This window comes from Enhydra lutris, unplaced genomic scaffold (genome assembly GCF_002288905.1).
Source record: "Enhydra lutris kenyoni isolate GAN:26980312 unplaced genomic scaffold, ASM228890v2 scaffoldscaffold28, whole genome shotgun sequence".
Lineage (NCBI taxonomy): Eukaryota > Metazoa > Chordata > Mammalia > Carnivora > Mustelidae > Enhydra > Enhydra lutris.
The window spans coordinates 26,854,735-26,873,083 of record NW_019154112.1 but is presented as its reverse complement, the minus strand read 5'-3'; the positions used below and the strand labels follow the sequence as shown (position 1 = coordinate 26,873,083).

The following is an 18,349-nucleotide window of genomic DNA, read 5'->3' as shown; positions in this document are numbered from 1 at the left end:
ACACATGAAAACTTAAATTTCCAGTCTAGACATAGAGAAGTTACTACCACTGATAAATTTAACTTAAAAATATAAATACCTAAAATCCAATAACATAATGATCAGTGGAAGTTTAAAAAGCAAAAGAAGCTCAATGGCATCATCAGTATAACATAAAGCACTTAAGAAAATGCAGAATGACCAAAAGAACCTGGACTTCTAATGTTCTTCAGGAGACATTTTGAAGACATGTGTCAGTGATAGATGACAACTAGCCTGGCAAAGACAAGCAAAGAAATCAGTTAGAGGATTTTCCAAACCATAAGTTTTCTTTCTTAATGTTAGCATTTATGCTCTCATATTGAATTTTAATCCTTTTGTAAACTGGTTTTTTTTTTTTGTAAACAGAGTTTTAAAATGATTTGTATAATTATATGCTTACTTTATCCAAAACGCCACACCTTCCAAGATAGCCTGTATTATTTGGCATTATATATGACCCCTCCTCCTGAAAATGCCTTTCCTAATTCTAACTTTATTTTGGTTCTATTTGAAAACTCCCTGTCTTCCTCTTTTCCATGGTATGCTCTTCAATATGAGTACTCCTTGAGATGGGGTCTTTGGATCTTTGTTATTTATGTGTGCATCCAGCTATCAATTCACTGTCTATGAAAATGTATCAAGCGTCTACCCTTGGTCAATCTCTGTGCCAGATTCTAGGGATTCCTGATAATTGAAACACATGAGGTGCTCCTTGCCCCCAAATACCACCTCCTCTCTGAAGTCTTCCCTGACCACTCTAAGAAAAGTTATCATAATCTCCCCTGTCCTCTCACAACATCTATATGTGTAACTCCTATGGTACATATAGCATTCTACCAAAAAAAGGGAATTTCTCTTAATAATGTCTTCTATCTATATTGGGAAGGATATTTCCTAAGCAAATCCTTCAAACCCAGAATTCAAATTTTTGTTATTTTATTTGATAAAGTAAAAGTTGCCCTAGACAAAGTTAAACAGCCAAGGAAGACTTTATTGAAGACTATTGCAATAGAGGAGAGAAAATGAACTCAATTTCAATGAAACAGAATGCAGGAAGGTACTTAGGGTCTGGTGTGATGACAAGCTGGGAGGAGTTTGATCACTGAGCTACCCAGAGCACAGCAAGTTATCTCAGAGTTTGCCAGTGCTTTCCTCTGTGATTAGGCCATCTGCATTTGATAACTAGCACCCATTGAAGTTAGGCTTTTAGCCTCTCACAGAGACTGAGATACAGAAGTGTATGTCCTTTGAAATGTATATTTCAAAGGGATGGTTCTCAGGTCTTTGAGAAAGACATTTCTGGTAATACTGAGGAGAGTCTGGGAGAAGATTTACATATTTTTCAAAGGAATAGAGAAAGAATTTACAATTGCAAGTTTTCTAAAGTGAATTCAAGAAGAAAAGTGAGGTCAGGGGTCTCTCCTCAGGAAGAAATCCATCTGAAGTTAAGTCAAAGCTGAGGGGAAAGCTATCTTGATCACATTCCTTTGGTTGACCATTATGTCATCCTTTGAAGCAGCAAGAAAAACAGCACTGCTGTTTCCACACAGCTATATCACATTCTGTGCCCAAAGTATAGTGACATCAATGTAGAAAAAAGTAGAGAAAGTGGAGAAAGTAGAATAAAATGGCATATACTGATTGATTTTACTTTTACTTAGTTTAGGTCACACAATACCTATTGACAAACTATAAATATGGGAGATGGAATTCTAATTTCCTTATCTAAAATTTCTCTCTGTGTTTTCCTTTTGCCCATTATCCTCTCTAAAGAAAGATATTTTACTTGGCATCTTGCTTCTCCTACTGAACAATATTTTATCAGCAATGTCAAGGGGTCTTGAAAAGTTTGATCCAAGTTAACTAAAACATTAAAGGATCATGATTTTGCTTCAAAATTCAATACTAAAGAACATTTCTAGGCAATGGTTAGCAAATTTTCTGTGCATTATAATCAAGTTGAGGGCAGGTTAAACACATATGACTGAGCCCCATCTTCAGAGTGTCTGATTCAGTTTCAGTCCCCTAAGAATTAGCATGTCTAGCACATTCTCAGGTAATGCTTAAAGAGATGCTGCACAGACCACATTTTGCACCTGGAAATGTTACTCATTCTTTTCTTATGGGGACCAGCAAATGTATTCTGTAAAGGGCAAATATTTGAGGCTTTGCTGGCCATGATACGAAATCAAGGATATTTTGTAGGAACTTAAATAGAAGATAAAAAACAATTTTCCATAAATTTGAACTGACAAAAATTCAGTAGATAGTAAGAATGATTGCACATAATATTTTGGGGGGGGGATACAGATCTACTAATAAGAAAGATGGGATAACATTTTTCTTAACTGATGTTGGAAGTTAGTAATTCCTACCATCAAATCAATTAAAATGTCATCTGCAAATGCTAGCCTTTACTTAAAGGCCATACAAGGAGGAGGGCTTGGTCTGGCCCATAGGCTGTAGTTTGCTAACCTCTGCAATACAGTAACAGTAAAAAGAAAATCACAAAGTGATAAATAGGTAATTACATATACGAGGATGCTTGAAGAATAAAACCCTCTACACGACAGGTTAGGGAAATTGAGATCCACAGTGATAAAAAAAAAACTTTCTTAAGGATTCTTTACAACAAATTTGTAACCTATAAATAGAAACTAAAAGATAGAACTTCATCATCAAATGTAAGGAAGTTGAATCAGTTACCTATTGTTACTGGTTCAAAAGAAAATTCAAGATCAGCTGACAGAAGGAAAATCCATACAGCTCTGGGAAACACTCATTTAACAGTTATTAATTGAGCATATACAGAGATTTTTCAAGGTGGTGGTATATTGGGGCACATATTAAAAAGTACAGGTCATGAACTGCAGTAAAAAATTCAAGTAAAAAATTACTTAAAAGATGTATTTATGTACGGTACTTAATGCATATATGGTAACATGGCGAATTTGGAGACATAGCCGCTAGATGAAGAAATCTTACTAAGAAGTAGTTCTATGAGGTCTAATACATTCAGTATTCACAGAATCTGTTTCACTTACCATTAGAAAGGTAGAACAAATAATACTCAGAGAAGTCATTAGTGGACATGATATCCCTGAAGTATGCAAAAGAGTATACTAAACTGGTATTCCTCTTGGTAGGAATTAGTCCACTGGCAATAAAGCAATAATAAAGAAAAAGAGCAGGCAAATTGATCTTTTTCTAGCTGTAAGCTATCACCATGGATAAGTATATGGTGTTAAAAATTATATTCAAAATTTTTTCCAACTAGCTACAGTGTCCAGCAAGATTAGAATATAGTTGACTGTTGTTAAGTGGTAGTAATCGGATTAATCTAATGGTCCTTTGACACCTAGAATATTATTATTCAAGACGTGAAGTAATTACTTTCAAAATTTGGAAGTGTAAATTTCTATATAAACATGTCTGTATTAGTTCATGGAATTCTGACCATATAGAAGATAATGCTATTTTTTAAAAAAAGAAAAAAGGAAAAAAAGAAAAAAAATTCTCACAGTAGAAAATTTCTTAGTAGAAAAGGATTAAAAGACATTCCTTCTCATATCATGTGTTGTTAAAATGAAGGAACAGAGAATTCTTACCTCCTGGGGCTTGCTAAGTATGAGAAAATTTCAATCCTTTGTTAGCGGCATCTTCAAAGAATGAAGAGTCAGAGAGAATACTGCACTTTCACAAAGACAATGCATTTTTCTTGACATATCAGTCCAGAAACATTGTGTCTCGATGAAATGAAGTCATATTATGTTTTGATGTGTACCAATATATATACACAATATAACTTAAATATGTTAGGTAGAGTAGCGTGAACAGTTTTAAGCACATAGGTGTAATGTAACAACAACCACCTTTGTTAAACTAAATGCTACCATCTCATCCCTGGCCCCCACAGGAGCACAATTTTTGGAAATGCAAAAGCCGGTCTCTAGTGTAAATAATATAGTCTTTGCGGTGGCCAGGGGAGTCCTCATTTTTGCTACCATGCGTGTGCCTTCATCTTTCCTAGGCTCACGGTGACAATTCCCGAGTTAGCCATGGGCACGGTTGTGGGAGCTGCTTTTGAAAACTGAAATTCTCGAACATCTAAACCTCTCTCACATCACTCTCTTAGACAAAGCTAATCCTGTTAGATCTCGTGGTGGACCTCGGAGATTGGTGTTCTGAGTAGTTGGTCAGGTTCACTCATCAGCTTAAACTGAGCTTCCCACCATAAGACTCTACACTGCTCGTGGCATCCCAATTCCTTCTCCAACAAAATGAAAGATTCCCTCAATAGGACACATTCTTTGGGAGCCGCCGACTGAGCCAGCTGAACAGAGTCCTAAATTGCTGGAACAAGAACAGCCATTACTTAACTTACTTATGGAATTTCATTTGAATAAATGATTGCATGGGTAAAAGGGGCTCTCTCTCTCTCTCTAACACCTTACAATTTATCCTTTTGCAGTGCCAATAAGAGTATTTCATGGCCCTACTGAGAGAACTATTAAACTGTGTCCTCTCAAACTGTCATCTTACAGGAATTGGTTAAATGCATACAAAAAAAAAAAAAAATCAGTAGATGAGCCAAGATTGGAAGGCTTCACATTTGGAAGAGAGAAAACATGCATTTTCTTTTAAGAAAGAATTATAACTCTATTTGGAGATATTTCAATGTGGAAAAAAGCAAGTATGAAGATAACCATGATTCTCATAGTAAAACTGGCAGTAAAGTGCCACACGTATATTTAGAGATGAACCAGAGCAACTCAGATGATTACCATCAATGGCTGGATGGCAACGTGACCATAATGACATTATAAGCACAATTAGAGTCTGATGTCTTGTTTAATGAATATGTTTATCCATCTGAAATACAAAGAAAGTAGGCAATGAATAGACAGAAGAGAAACCGAATTATTTTTATTTACATAAACAGTGGTACTGAGGATATAGAAGTGAATATTTTTTATTAAACATTGTTTTCTTTCTGCCAACCCTTGAGTCAATAAGGTGTGTCTCTGTTCCAGACTTCAATGCTCAATTGTACTTCCGTTTTCCAGAGTTTATATGCAACACTGATTTCTCCATTTAATGCAGGATCCGTAATCATATTCATCATCATCACAAAATGTTTTACATCTTCCTTTCACTCTTTCACATCTCTGAAATCTATATTTGGGCTCCATGTCACTTCTGGCTGTAGTCAAAGAAGACATATAAGTCATCAGTCTAATTTTTCACTTGGGAGTCTTCTTACTTAGGGAAGAAGAAAATCTGTTTAGTTATAAGATCATGTGTGAGGAGATTGGCGAAGCAGTTTCATGGCACTAAATTGTGGTAGCAGCTGGTACAGAAAGTGACCAAGCTACAAACATTTTCCTTGCACAGATGTGTATGTCCTTATCTTACAGTTCACTCGGTACTAAGCTTTAGCTGGCTCCTGAAGGCTCTTGCCTTCCTATCTTTTTTTTCTTTCTTTATTAGGACTACATTTGCTCTCCCATGCTTTCATTAAAATGACATTTGCAGTTCTTTAAAGACCTATGATTTTTATTTTCATGCTTTTTCAATGTTTTAAACTTAGTCTGATTGCCTCTTCACAGTATTATTTGTTGAATGCTTTCTTCTCCATTCCGGATCTTACTCCTAATTGAAATTTTCTTTTATTATATTAAAGCAAACGCATATATCCTTTTCACCAGTCTACAGTAATAATGAATGAATAACATAATTTAGTACTTAATAGATGTATTTTTCTTAAATGGTTTTATGATCCTTTTATTCTTGCCATCAAAATATAAGCCTTTTATGATAGTAATGGTTTCTTCTGATTCCCTGTTATTTCCTACCCCATATATCATGATAACTGTAATACAGTAAGCACATAATACTTACTGATAGAGTAATTTATTAAGGAAAATAAAACACATAAAATATGCTCAGGAAACACAGTTTTGTTGTATATTAAGTGTTTAATAAAAAGAGGATCCCCACGTTAGTCTTCTGGTGAGTCATCTAAGACAATGCAAAGAAGGATGTCCTGAGATTGCAAATTCATAGATTTGGGTTCATACATTAAAATGGAAGCAAATATTTTTGTTACTTAGAATTTTATTTATTTTAATGATTCAGTTGTACTGCAACTAATGCCTTTAGAAAAGAGACTTGGAAATCAGGCTTATTCCCCCCACCCCAAATTTTACCTTCCTATTTACTTCTCTTGGATTAGTCATTCCCTCTATCTGCATGATAGAATATAATAAGCATAGCTATCACAAATATATTTTGAATATTAAATTTTGTACATCAGGAAAAATAAAGCAAAATAATTTCATTAAAATTTAGAGAATAAATTGAATTGAATTTAGATTAAAATTACATAGTGTTAACTCATAGAACCTAATTGTCTGCCCAGAACCTAAATGAAATTCAGAATGATGTTTCATTTCCATGTGGCAGGTGTTTGAGTGCATAGTATTCTCTAACCATTTGGTTGAGAACTAGTCAAAAACTTCAAATGTAGAGAAGACTCAAATGGACTAACTTTATGGTTCTTCATAAAGTTAGTAGAAAATAAGAGGAAGTTAAACATAAAATGAGATTGTCAGGAGGGTTTTGCCATGTGGATATATGTATGTCCTTTTGGAATGGAAAGGTGACTCACCATGACAGAATCCCTGCTCACCAGTAAATTTTGGTGAAATCTAAAGTTATTTCAGAGCCATATTTGATGTAATGAAAAGTAGAGGGGCACCTGGGTGGCTCAGTGGGTTAAAGCTTCTGCCTTCAGCTCAGGTCATGATCCCAGGGTCCTGGGATCAAGCCCTACATTGGGCTTTCTCCTCTGCAGGGAGCCTGCTTCCTCCTCTCTCTCTCTCTGGCTGCCTCTCTGCCTACTTGTGATCTCTGTCTGTCAAATAAATAAATAAATAAATAAAATCTTTAAAAAAAAAAAAGTAGAGAAGAGTGTGATGCATGGTTACATTTTACTTTAAAAAAAAACTTTTATTGGGATAATTATCTTTTAGGCTAGTCTGCATTCTTGAGACTCCACTGTCTTGCCATTGATGTTAATAATTAGTGAAACAGAGAATAAAAAAGAGGGAGGCAAACTTTAGCCTTTGTGAATAAGATGAGCTATATTGTGGGCATATTAGGATTAAAGAATTTAGAAACCAGCAAGGTAATTAAATTCCACAACTAGACATAAACACAGCTTTGTGGTTTAGGAAGATTTGAGAAAAAAAAATTGTTGATAGCAGAATTCACTACAGTGAACAAGATAATCTCAGGAAAGCATATGAAATAAGAAGAAAAGGGATTCAGGGACAAAGTACTGGAGGCCACTGCATTTAAGAGACCATCAAATAATTGTCAGACAATTGTCAAAACAGTGATAAACTCTAGCAGTGTGCAGAAGTCCACAGGATGAAGAATAAAAATAGGACTTTGAGTTTGCTTTTAAGAAAACACTGATTTGGGCACCTGGGTGGCTTAGTAGGTTAAAGCCTCTGCCTTCAGCTCATGTCATGATCCCAGGGTTCTGGGATCCAGCCCCACATCAGGCTCTCTGCTCAGGGGGGAGCCTGTTTCCCTTCCTCTCTCTCTGGCTGCCTCTCTGCCTACTTGTGATCTCTTCTGTCAAATAAATAAATAAATAAAATCTTTAAAATAAAAAAAAGAAAACACTGATCACATTAGCATGAAGATTTTGTTAATTGATGAGGGGGTGAATGTATTGGTGAACAGAGTGGAGACTAGGAGTCTAAGCTGTTTTTCAAGAAATTTGGTGAAGAATAGAATAAAGCAGATTAGAAAGTAGCTTAAAGGAAAAAAATCTCATGAAATCCGACTAATTATACTTTGAATATATCCAGAATCCTACCATTCCTCATTGTTTTTATTGTTAGCATCATGGACTGAGCTACCATAATGTGTTACTTATATTACATTAATATCTCCTAACTCATGAAAGTATCTCAGAGAGGATTTTATTTTTATTATTATTATTTTTTAATGAAATTCAAATTTTCCTATGGCTAAAAGCCCACAGGATTTCTCTCAGAACAGAGGGCAAGATCCCTTCTCGTTCCTAAAAAACTCTGGGTGATCTGCCAACACATTTCCTTTCTGACCAGCTCACTCAGGACTCTCCTCTCCACTCACTCTTCTCCAGCACCCATCACAGGCATTCCCCACAAATCTCAAGTGAGCTCCCATGATGCTTTTTGACCTCTGTCAATTTTTTGCTCAAGTGTTACCTTCTCAATAAGGGCCTCCTGAAAAATCCTATTTAAAATTTCATTTTTTAGTCCCTTAACTCTAACTTATCATATTCCAACCTCCTCTCTGAGATACTTTCTTAGGCTAGGAGATATTAATGTAATAAAAGTAACACATTATGGTAGCTCAGTTCATGGTGCTAACAATAAAAACAATGAGGAATGGTAGGATTCTGGTTACATTCAAGGTATAATTAGTCGGATTTCATGAGATTTTTTTCCTAAGCTACTTTCTAATTTGCTTGTTTATTATGTTTACTGCCTGTATTTTTCTCCACCTCTAGAATATGAGCTCCGCAAAGATAGGAAATATTGTCTGTTTTGTTTATTAATGTGTCCCAGTCTTATTACATTATGGCTACACATAGTCGGTTCTCAAGGAATATTATTGAATCGGTAACTAAATGAGAGAGGGGTTGTGAGATGCAGTGCCTGACATATTGTCAGTGTTATGAATTGACATTGCTCTTCTTGGGGACGGATCCCATGTCTTACTCATTTTTCAACTCTATCAAATTAGATAGTTACTTAAAATTCAATTTGTAATCAGTAAATATCAGTTCCTTAAGACAGGAGCTGTAATTTTTTATTTTCGTGTCCCAAACTCATAACATCATACCTGGGAAGAGGCAAGCCATTAGTCAAATGTTTTCTGTATAAATAAATTACTATTTGGAGTTAGATTTTGTTCTTGCCCAAGGACATTGAGGTAAAGTAAATCCTGAAATGGAGAGGGTTTGGGTGTGTGATATCATCTGCTGCTAGTCCCATGCTGGAATTTGATGGTAATAGACCTCATTTCAATGGAATGCTTTTAACTGATTCAAGTGTGTATTGAGCTATTAACTACAACAGAAATACCCAATGCCTGATAGTGTCTGTTTCATCAGAGTTGCTGCTAATCTTGACTCATAGAAAACTAAAATGGAGGAAGACACACAGTGTTGTGGAAATTTCGATTCTGGACCAAAGGAGAGAAAAATGGGAAAGTTTCAGCTCTTTAGAGCTAAGTACAGTTACCCTTGAACAATGCGGGGCTTAGAGGCATTGATGGCCCCTCCACCTTCCCACACAGTTGAAAATACACATGTAACTTCTGACTCCCCCAAAACTTTATGTAGCCACTGCTGACTGGAAGGTTCATGGATAATATAAAGTCAATTAACATATATTATGTATGCTGTCTGTGTTATATACTGTATCTTTCTTTTTTAAGATTTTATTTATTTATTTGACAGAGAGAGACCACACAGCAGTAAGAGTGGCAGGCAGAGGGAGAGGGAGAGGCAGGTTTTCCCAGAAGAACAGGGAGCCTGATGCTGGGATGCTATTAAGAAAATCATAAGGAAGGGAAATACATCTGTAATACTGTACTGTATTTATCTAAAAAAAAATCCACATATAAATGGATTCATGCACTTCAAACCCATGTTGTTCAAGGGTCAACTGCAGTTTCAGATTATCAAGCTGTTTTATCAATTAACCCAATGAGTTATAATGCATGAGCAAGAAATTTGCCAGATATCTTCCCTTATGTATTTACCTTTTTTTTTTCTTTTCTTTCATTCTTTCTTTTTGTTGCTATAAACAAATTCTGAGGTCAGTATGAATAATTAGTGACACCTCTTTCTCTTTAAGGAAATAGGATGCAGAAGTTTATCAAAAGGGCTTCTAGAATGTTTCATCAATATCACATATAGCACACAGTTAAAAATTTCTTCAGGGGGGGCCCCTGGGTGGCTCAGTGGGTTGGGCCGCTGCCTTCGGCTCGGGTCATGATCTCAGGGTCCTGGGATTGAGTCCCGCATGGGGCTCTCTGCTCAGCAGGGAGCCTGCTTCCCTCTCTCTCTCTCTGCCTGCCTCTCCATCTACTTGTGATCTCTCTCTGTCAAATAAATAAATAAATAAAAATCTTTAAAAAAAATTTCTTCAGGGAAGAATATTAATTTCATAGTTGATGCCCATAGGTTTATATTCTCCTTCAAGTTTGTCATATTTGTTCCTTGGGCTGAAAGAAAGCTGGTGGCCTAGACCACACAAAGAGAGACTAGCTTAGAAATGCAGATGGTTTTGGTTTTCTCTGTCAAGCACTGAAGGTTGGAGGGTCTACAGGTACAGATTAGTTCATATGCAGAGATGCCTTGGGTATCTTTCAGAAAACCTCTTATCAACTACCACTTCTTGGTGGCTAATTAAAAACTCAATTCTTATTTGTCCCACATTAATAGTATATTAAGGTTCTCAATTCTACATTATAGGTCTTGATTATCTTAGGTAAAAGTCAAACATTCATTTCTTCTCAACATGACTAATATATTTATTGTTTCTGGGGCCACCAATATATCATCTCTATCCCATAGGTAATAAAATATGAAAATTTCAAATAGATAATTCTCATAATAAGACACATAAAATGTGCTATCTGGAAAAATTGATTTTTTTTTGTTTCTATTTTTTGATTTTTAAATTTCTGTGAGAATGAGTGCTTAATTATAAGCCAGTGGTTCTAAATCAGGAGTGATTTTTGCCTCCAAAGGGGATAATTTTTTTTTTAATTTTTAAAAAGATTTTTGTTTATTTATTTGGTAGAGCATAAGTGGGGAGGAGGGGCAGAGGGAAAGAGAGAAGCAGACTCCCTACTGAGTAGGGAGCCCAACCAGTGCTCTATTCCAGGACCTGAGATGCTTAACTGACTGAACCAATCAGTCTGTTAACTGACCTGAGCCAAAGGCAGACACTTAAGAAACTGAGCCACTGAGGTATCCTCCAAAGGGGATTTTCGACAATGTAGGTAGACATTTTTGATTGTCACAATTAGGAGAAGGGGTATGTTGGCATCTGGTGGGTAAAGGCTAGGGATGCTAAGAAACATCTTCTTGCTAAAGATATAATGCATAGGATAGCTGCCACAGCAAAGAATTGTCTGGATCAAAATATCAATAGTTCTCAGGTTGAAAACTATTTAAATAAATACTGTAAAGATGCTTTTGAGATATTTATACTGCAAGAGAACACTCTGAGAACTCAAAGTCTATTTTAAGTTATTAAAATATATGAAAGATAATGCATATGAAGCTCCAGTGTGTGCTTAGCAAGTCATTGCTTCATAATGGGAAGTCATGTTTTTATTAAAATAAAACAAAAAAGTAAATAGTCTCTTGCAATGGAAACATATCCAGAAACTTTATCTAAATAGAGAAAAAAAAATCTTTCTTTCTCTGTACATGTCACCATAATAGATAATGCTTAGTATGAACATAGACCCTTATATCTCATATCTGCATTTAGAAGATGTAATGAGATGCCATAATAAAAACATAAAGAGAGGTAACAAAGACAACTACACTTGTGGTAGGCACTTTATAATGTACAGAATTGTCAAATCACTATATTGTACACCTGAAACTAATATAATACTGTATATCAACTATACTTAAAAATAGAAGGACGGAAGGAAGGAAAGTAGGAAGGAAGGAAGGAAGAAAAAAAAAAGAAGGGAAGGGAATGGAAGGGAACGGAAGGGAATGGAAGGGAACAGAAGGGAAGGGAAGAAAGAAAAAAATATATATATCCAGAGGGTAACTGGGGCCTGGAAATTCTTTGACTTCTCACCTCCTTTGAGTCCAAGTCTGGCTCACATATATCCACTTAATAAATTTCATTTTACTTGTTAAGTTATCAAAAATATTTTGATTTTATTTGGGAGGAAGGCAAGTTTCTGTTTTACTGCTCTGCTGTGTTATTGATGATTTTTTTCCCAAAACGAATCCCAAATTAATATCAATAACTAAGCTGCATTCCTAAGTTCATAAAAGAAGCAGAATGTGCATTTTTGATTAGCAACTCTATGATACAGATGTATTGTGGAGAGTATTATAGGGGAAAATACTGTGGTCCCTCAGAGGAAGTGGCAAGAGCAACTCAGGCAGAGTAGAGCAGAAGAATGCAGGCTACTCCTCCTTTCTGTTGTGTGTGTATCCTCAGACAGGGTCACCCCAGGACTGGGGAGCCGAACTCAGTTGTTAGCCATAGTTTCTGTCTTCATCAAAAAATTTAATCACATAGAGTCTCATCTCCTTCATGGAATTCAGACCCTTCCATTTTTAATCTCTCTTGTATTTCCTGATACACACTTTTCCTCCACTAAACAATAAATAAGGACAGGGGTGTCTGGGTGGCACAGTTGGTTAAGTGTCCAACTCTTGGTTTCAGCTCAGGTCATGATCTCAGGGTCTTGAGATCAAGCCCCTCATCCAGCTCCACAGTCAGAGCAAAGTCTGTTTGAGATTCTCTCTCCCTTTCCCTCTCCCCCTCCCCCTGGGGCTCTCTCTCTTTCAAATAAATAAATATATCTTTTATTTAAAAATGATAAATAAGGGACACCTGGGTGGCTCAATTTATTAAATCTCTGCCTTCGGCTCAGGTCATGATCTCAGGGTCCTGGGATCGAGTCCCGCATTGGGCTCTCTGCTCAGCAGGGAGCCTGCTTCCCCCCTCCCCTCCGCCTCTGCCTGCCTCTCTGTCTACTTGTGATCTCTCTCTCTGTCAAATAAATAAATAAAATCTTAAATAAAATAAAATAAAATAAAATGATATATAAGGACAGAAATTTGAGCTGATTGTGATTACCTTTGTTCTTCTGTTTTTATACTAATCCTTCTCTTACTTCAGCTCTTTCTGTCATGAGCAGGATCTGCACTCTTTGTATATAGTCTCACAAGCCCTGTGTTTATATATTTTCATGGCATAGTCTATAGAGTAATGTTTAATGATAAAATGGCAGCACTTTTCCACTGCAGGCTTGCATCTCAGAAAGATGTTTCTCCCATTTCTTTGACTTAGGGATTCTTACAACATTATTTATGTCAACCAACACAAAGCAGATAGAACTTTGAAGAGTTCTTGGGGAACTTGAATAAAATAAATTCTGCTTACTTCTGGCACCAAGAAATCAAGAGAAAATGCAATGTAATGGCACCAGATACATATGTGACATAGAACCAACTCTGAATGGCTCAATATTAAATTTTATTTACTTCTTTGAGATACACAGGCCTTGAGGGATATTCTGGGAAGACTTAGTAACACTGGTCCTCTCTTCTTGGAGCATGTATCTCTTTCTTGTCTTCTGTAAGCTTTACTTCTGTAAGCAGCAATGGGATCCAGGTCGTATGCAGAAAGCAATCCTAATTTCACTTTCATGGCACTCAACTCTACATCGGCCATTACCCTTTCTGCACTCTCTCCTCAAATCCAAGCTACCATATTGGGGATATTTCTTTTTGGCTGTAAGAAGGAAAGAATGACTGAAATTAGCAATTTAACTATGACACACTCACATTTTAAAAGGAGAAAGTCTAAGAAGAGAAAGATTTTTGTATAGTTCCAAAGAAAATGTCTCCCTTCTAATTAATGACTGGGAAAAATCTTAATTGAGCAAAGCTTAAGTGAATGTACCTGAAAATCATGGAAGTATCTTGGACCTAAGTTAGGTGTGCCAGTTTGCTTCCTTACAAATGACTGCATAGTAACTCTAGGATAGTTCCCCAATCAGTTTAAGAAGTATTCATAATTGATCTCTCAGGCTTAGTCTCTATAATTATCCAGTTGCATTTGAGCTCTCCCTTTTATCTCTCACCAACATTATTTAGAAAAAACGTATTTTTCTGGTTTTTCTAGAGATTTCTACTGCAGCTTGATTTTACTTTTCCAAAATGTTGAGATAGAAGTAAAGTTAAGCAATTTGACTGAATTCCTGCAACTACCCTGGGTATTTGGGGATTTATCTCCACAAAGAAATTACCTAACTCATACCCATGTCTGATGACAACATTGATTTAAAAAATGGGAATGACTAGAAGGTGGGACCATTTTTGGCCATTACAAGATTGCTAACATTACCGGTGTTCTGAACAACATGTTGTAGCTTGGAGACTGACTTTCACTTGAAGTTTGTATTTATGGTAAGTGGAGATATTTGGGGAATTGGGAGATGTTGGTCTGGTAGGTTGTAAGATTTATTCCAAGCCAAATACATTTTAATTTTATATTTCACAATATGTGCTGATCCATGTGTATTCAGAAGCCCTTTATTTTCAGGTAATTTTTTTTAATACACATCACTTTTAATAAGTAATCACCTTACTCATGTGGTGAGATTGAGGGGAACTGGTGTGGGAGAATTCTAAATATCGCCAAAGGTCCGACTCAGATATTTTTGTATACTTGTGGCATGAAAATAAATAAATTTTTCCACTAATTTCAACCATTAATTAGGTTTGGTGTTCTAATCTGTCCTTTTAAAGACCAGGCCTTTCTACCTAGACATTACATCTGCATTTCCAAGAGTTGGTGGTGAGTGGTGATACCTCTTAATGGAAACCTAGACTCAGAGCAACATTATCTATATTACTGGTATAAATAGCAGATATAAAACCCAATTCTTCTATTAAAATTACCTCTCTTCTAATGATAATTGAAGCAATGCAGAATATGACACAATTTACAGCAGAAAAAAAATAGTTACTTTGCACAGATTAAATGTTAATTTCTGAATGTCATTTTTTATTGTATAACTTCTAAGAAGTTACTATCATCAAACCCATGGATGATTTGCCAGTGACAGAAACCTGAATTATACTCACTCTAGACAAGAGGATTGTCACACTCATCACACTATTGTTCAGTACTGCCCCCTAAACTGACCTCACCCCTTCTCCTACCCATTTGTTGTCTTATTTAACCTTTCTAAAATATTGTCTTCTTTCTTTTCATTTTCAGCTCTAAATATAAGTATCCCCAAGCTTGTGTCTTTGGATTGCTGATATTCATCTTTGCAAGCCTCCACCCACTCATTCCACTATTAGGTATACTCCCTGTTAAGCTCTGACTTAATCTCTAGTGCAGGCTTTCTCACCCTCAACACCATTGACCTTTTGAGTTGGACAATTCTTTGTTGTGGGATGCTATCCTGTTCACTGAAGAATGTTTAGCAACATCCTTGGCTTCTACAAACTAGATACCAATAGTACCAGTTGTGGCAACCTAAAAGGTCTCCAGACATTGCCTAATGACTCCTTGGGGGTGAAGTTGCCTCTAATTGAAAATACTGTTTTCAGTGATTAAAACTACTGTTCTTGTGATGCTGTGATAAGTCAAACATATTGTTTCCAGCCTCTGATACATTGTTTAAATATGGTCTTTTTTCTGGAGTCTCTTCTGATCACTTTCAGGAAAGTGAACTCTCTTTCCACTGCTCCCACAAGGCCCTTCCTAGGCGCTTCCTATGTCTCATTCAGCCTGCATCCATTAACATGTTCACATGCTAGGGAATTTCTTTAAACAGTATACAAATTTTACTTAATATATAAGCCAGAATGGGCAAGGTATTTCCTAAAATATCTTTCAACCTATAATTTCTTTTTATTTTCACTCACCTGCTATTTTGTTCTTTAGGCTACCATTAAACTTGTTGGAAATGGCATGGGGTGGAGGGGGAGGAATTATGACTATTCTTTCAGCACAAAACCATACTATACTAGGGGCACCTTGGTGGCTCAGTCTGTTGGGCATCTGCCTTACCTCAGGTCATGATCCTGGGATCCTGAGATGGAGCCCCACATTGGGTTCCCTTTTCAGGGAGGAGTCTGTTCTCCCTCTCCCTCTGACCCTTCCATGTTCTCACTCACTCTTTCAAATAAATAAATAAATAAATAAATAAATAAATAAATAAAATGTAAAAACTGTACTATTCTATATTCAAAGTACATGTCAGATTTAGAGAGAAGTGATTATTGGCATTTTTTTTTTCAGTTTGGCAGATGAAGTAAAACAACACATGAGAATGAAACCATACCTCAGTTCCAGACATTTGATACATTTATAGCCTCTAAAAATGAAGAGGAAAGTTAAGAGACTTCAATGGAAATTTCCCTGTATAGACAGTTTATTGGCTTTTATCTAGACATCTCTTCATCTGTAACTGTCTGAGTGGGAAAACAATGAGGTTTTCTACCTCAATTTTGAGTAAGGACTTTTATACTTTGCAGGTGAGATATAAAAAACAACTGAAGAACTCTAAAAGCCATACATATGACATTTTGTGCAGTTTAAATGAACAACTATACATTGGTGAATACATAAGTTGAAAGACAACATCCTTATTGCTTTACTACTTTCTACATCTATATTTCCTACCAAATCTTTTCTAAATTTGTGTCTGGACTTTTTTTTTTTTTTTGTCAGTATTATAGTTTCCTAAAAGTTTAATTGATGTGTGATTAACAAGGACAATGGTCTTACTTTGATAATACAAGAAAAAATATACAAAAAGTTAATAACACTGATGTTATAATCTATGCTACTGTATCCCCAACTGGTTTTTAATTTCTAAATCCACAGGACACATGATATTTTATTTGTTGATAAATGCATGAATAGTTTTAATTATTGGTAAGAGTACCTAATATAACTGTTACAAAGAAAAAAATAACGAAATTTTAAAAAATAATTTAAAAAATGGCAAAAACAGAGACAGGCCTGACATAGTGATCTAGTCATGCTAGCTATTGTTGAAATTAAAAGAAGAAAAGTATTTATCACATGTTAAAAGCTGTATGAATCTGTATAGAGTATCTTTTTAGCCCTGTCTAGAACTGGAAAACAAAAATCCAGAGATTCTTTTGAATTTTTGAATGGAGGAAATTTTTGAATGGAGAGAAAGGAAGTTATTCTCTTAGTTAGATGAACAATTAATTGTATTTCTTTGTTACTTCAATAATGCTTGATCTCTATTTGAATTTTATCCACTTGCAAATTTTAAATGATAATTTATCAGTTTTTTATGTATACATTATATACATTTTTAGATTGCCATGATGGACTGTATAATATTCACAATGAAAGGATAAGTTAGTTTCCTTCCCTAGACCTCTATTATGATTTCTATTGGGCCTAAAGAAATCAATCAGATACCAAAAAAGGAATGTTTTCCTGAAAGGTAGTGAATTTGAGCCTAATTTTAGTGCCAATTAGGTAGACTTTAACTAATCCTTTCACTTAATCTCTTTAAAAAAGAGGTAATAAATGATCTCTTCCAAAATGTATTATTCTATTTCTGTACAATTCATACTTACACATTAACTGAGGAGGAGAAAATCTTGTTACATACCTGATGTAAAAAGGTAGCCTTTGAGGGTGGAAAAAAATCTCATGAAAAAAATAGCTTGTGTACAAGGTATTACACTCAACATCCACGTGATTTGTAGCAGTCAAAGACAGAAAGATAGTGACCAGAAATATAGAAAGAAAGGTCAAAAATGGACATGATTTGCCTATACTGAGAATAGAATAGTAAGAAAGGCTTTTGCTCATTGGAAGTAGTATACTAGCATAGGTTAAAAAGAAGCAAAAGGTAAAAAGATCTTTCTCTAGCACTGGACGGTCTATCCCTTACCAGTTGATTATGCTAAAGAACATTTTTTTTTCCAGTAAAAATAGATTCTAACAAATTGCTTCAGGATGAAGCTGATGAGACTAATGTATTAATCTAATTATTTTAAACTTTTTGTTTTGAAACAAAAGTTTAGATTTATAGAAGTTTAGATTAAAGAAGAGTTGTAAGGGTAATAGAAGTGAAACTCCCTTTTTCATCTCACATAATCATGCTTACATTATAAAAACTAAGAAATGAACATTGGTAACATTGGTATAATATTATCAACTAAACTGCAAATTTTACTCACACCACACCAATTTTCCCACTACTATCTTTAAAAAAATATTTTTTTTTCTATTCTGGGGTCCCAGCCAGAATACCAGATTGCAGTTAGTATAAAAATCTTTTAATCCCATACTTTTAAACCATAGTTTTAACCAGAAACAACTTATGTCTCCTCGAATTCATTAGCACAAATAAGCCCATAAACATTTTCATGTTACCTGGTAAAATTGTGGCCCAAAAGAGCAGAATAAAAAAAAAGAGATGAATCTTCATGGTGGAGTTTCTCAGGAAAAAAAAAAAAAAAAAAAAAAAAAAAAAA

The 18,349-nt window shown here is 35.3% G+C and overlaps 2 protein-coding genes across 2 annotated transcripts; both read right to left on the bottom strand.

Annotated features, from left to right (window-relative positions):
• Positions 1-5,090: 5,090 nt before the first annotated feature.
• LOC111152155 (beta-defensin 110-like) lies at positions 5,091-9,399 on the bottom strand (the record flags this gene model as incomplete). Its single annotated transcript, XM_022510507.1, has 2 exons — positions 5,091-5,256; positions 9,383-9,399. Coding segments are annotated over 2 exons (183 nt in total), but the record flags the coding sequence as incomplete, so codon positions are not given.
• A 4,047-nt stretch (positions 9,400-13,446) lies between these two features.
• LOC111152153 (beta-defensin 110) lies at positions 13,447-18,303 on the bottom strand. Its single transcript, XM_022510506.1, has 2 exons — positions 18,249-18,303; positions 13,447-13,595 (listed from the first exon to the last, which is right to left on the bottom strand). Exons 1-2 carry the CDS (start codon positions 18,301-18,303, stop codon positions 13,447-13,449), a joined length of 204 nt encoding a protein of 67 aa, XP_022366214.1.
• Between the last annotated feature and the right edge of the window lie 46 nt (positions 18,304-18,349).

Coding starts and splice junctions, on each gene's coding strand:
- LOC111152153 (XM_022510506.1), bottom strand. CDS start 18,303: ATGAAGATTCATCTCTTTTTTTTTATTCTGCTCTTTTGGGCCACAATT. Junction 13,596..18,248: donor TTGGGCCACAATTTTACCAG/GTAACATGAAAA, acceptor TCCTTCTTACAG/CCAAAAAGAAATATCCCCAA.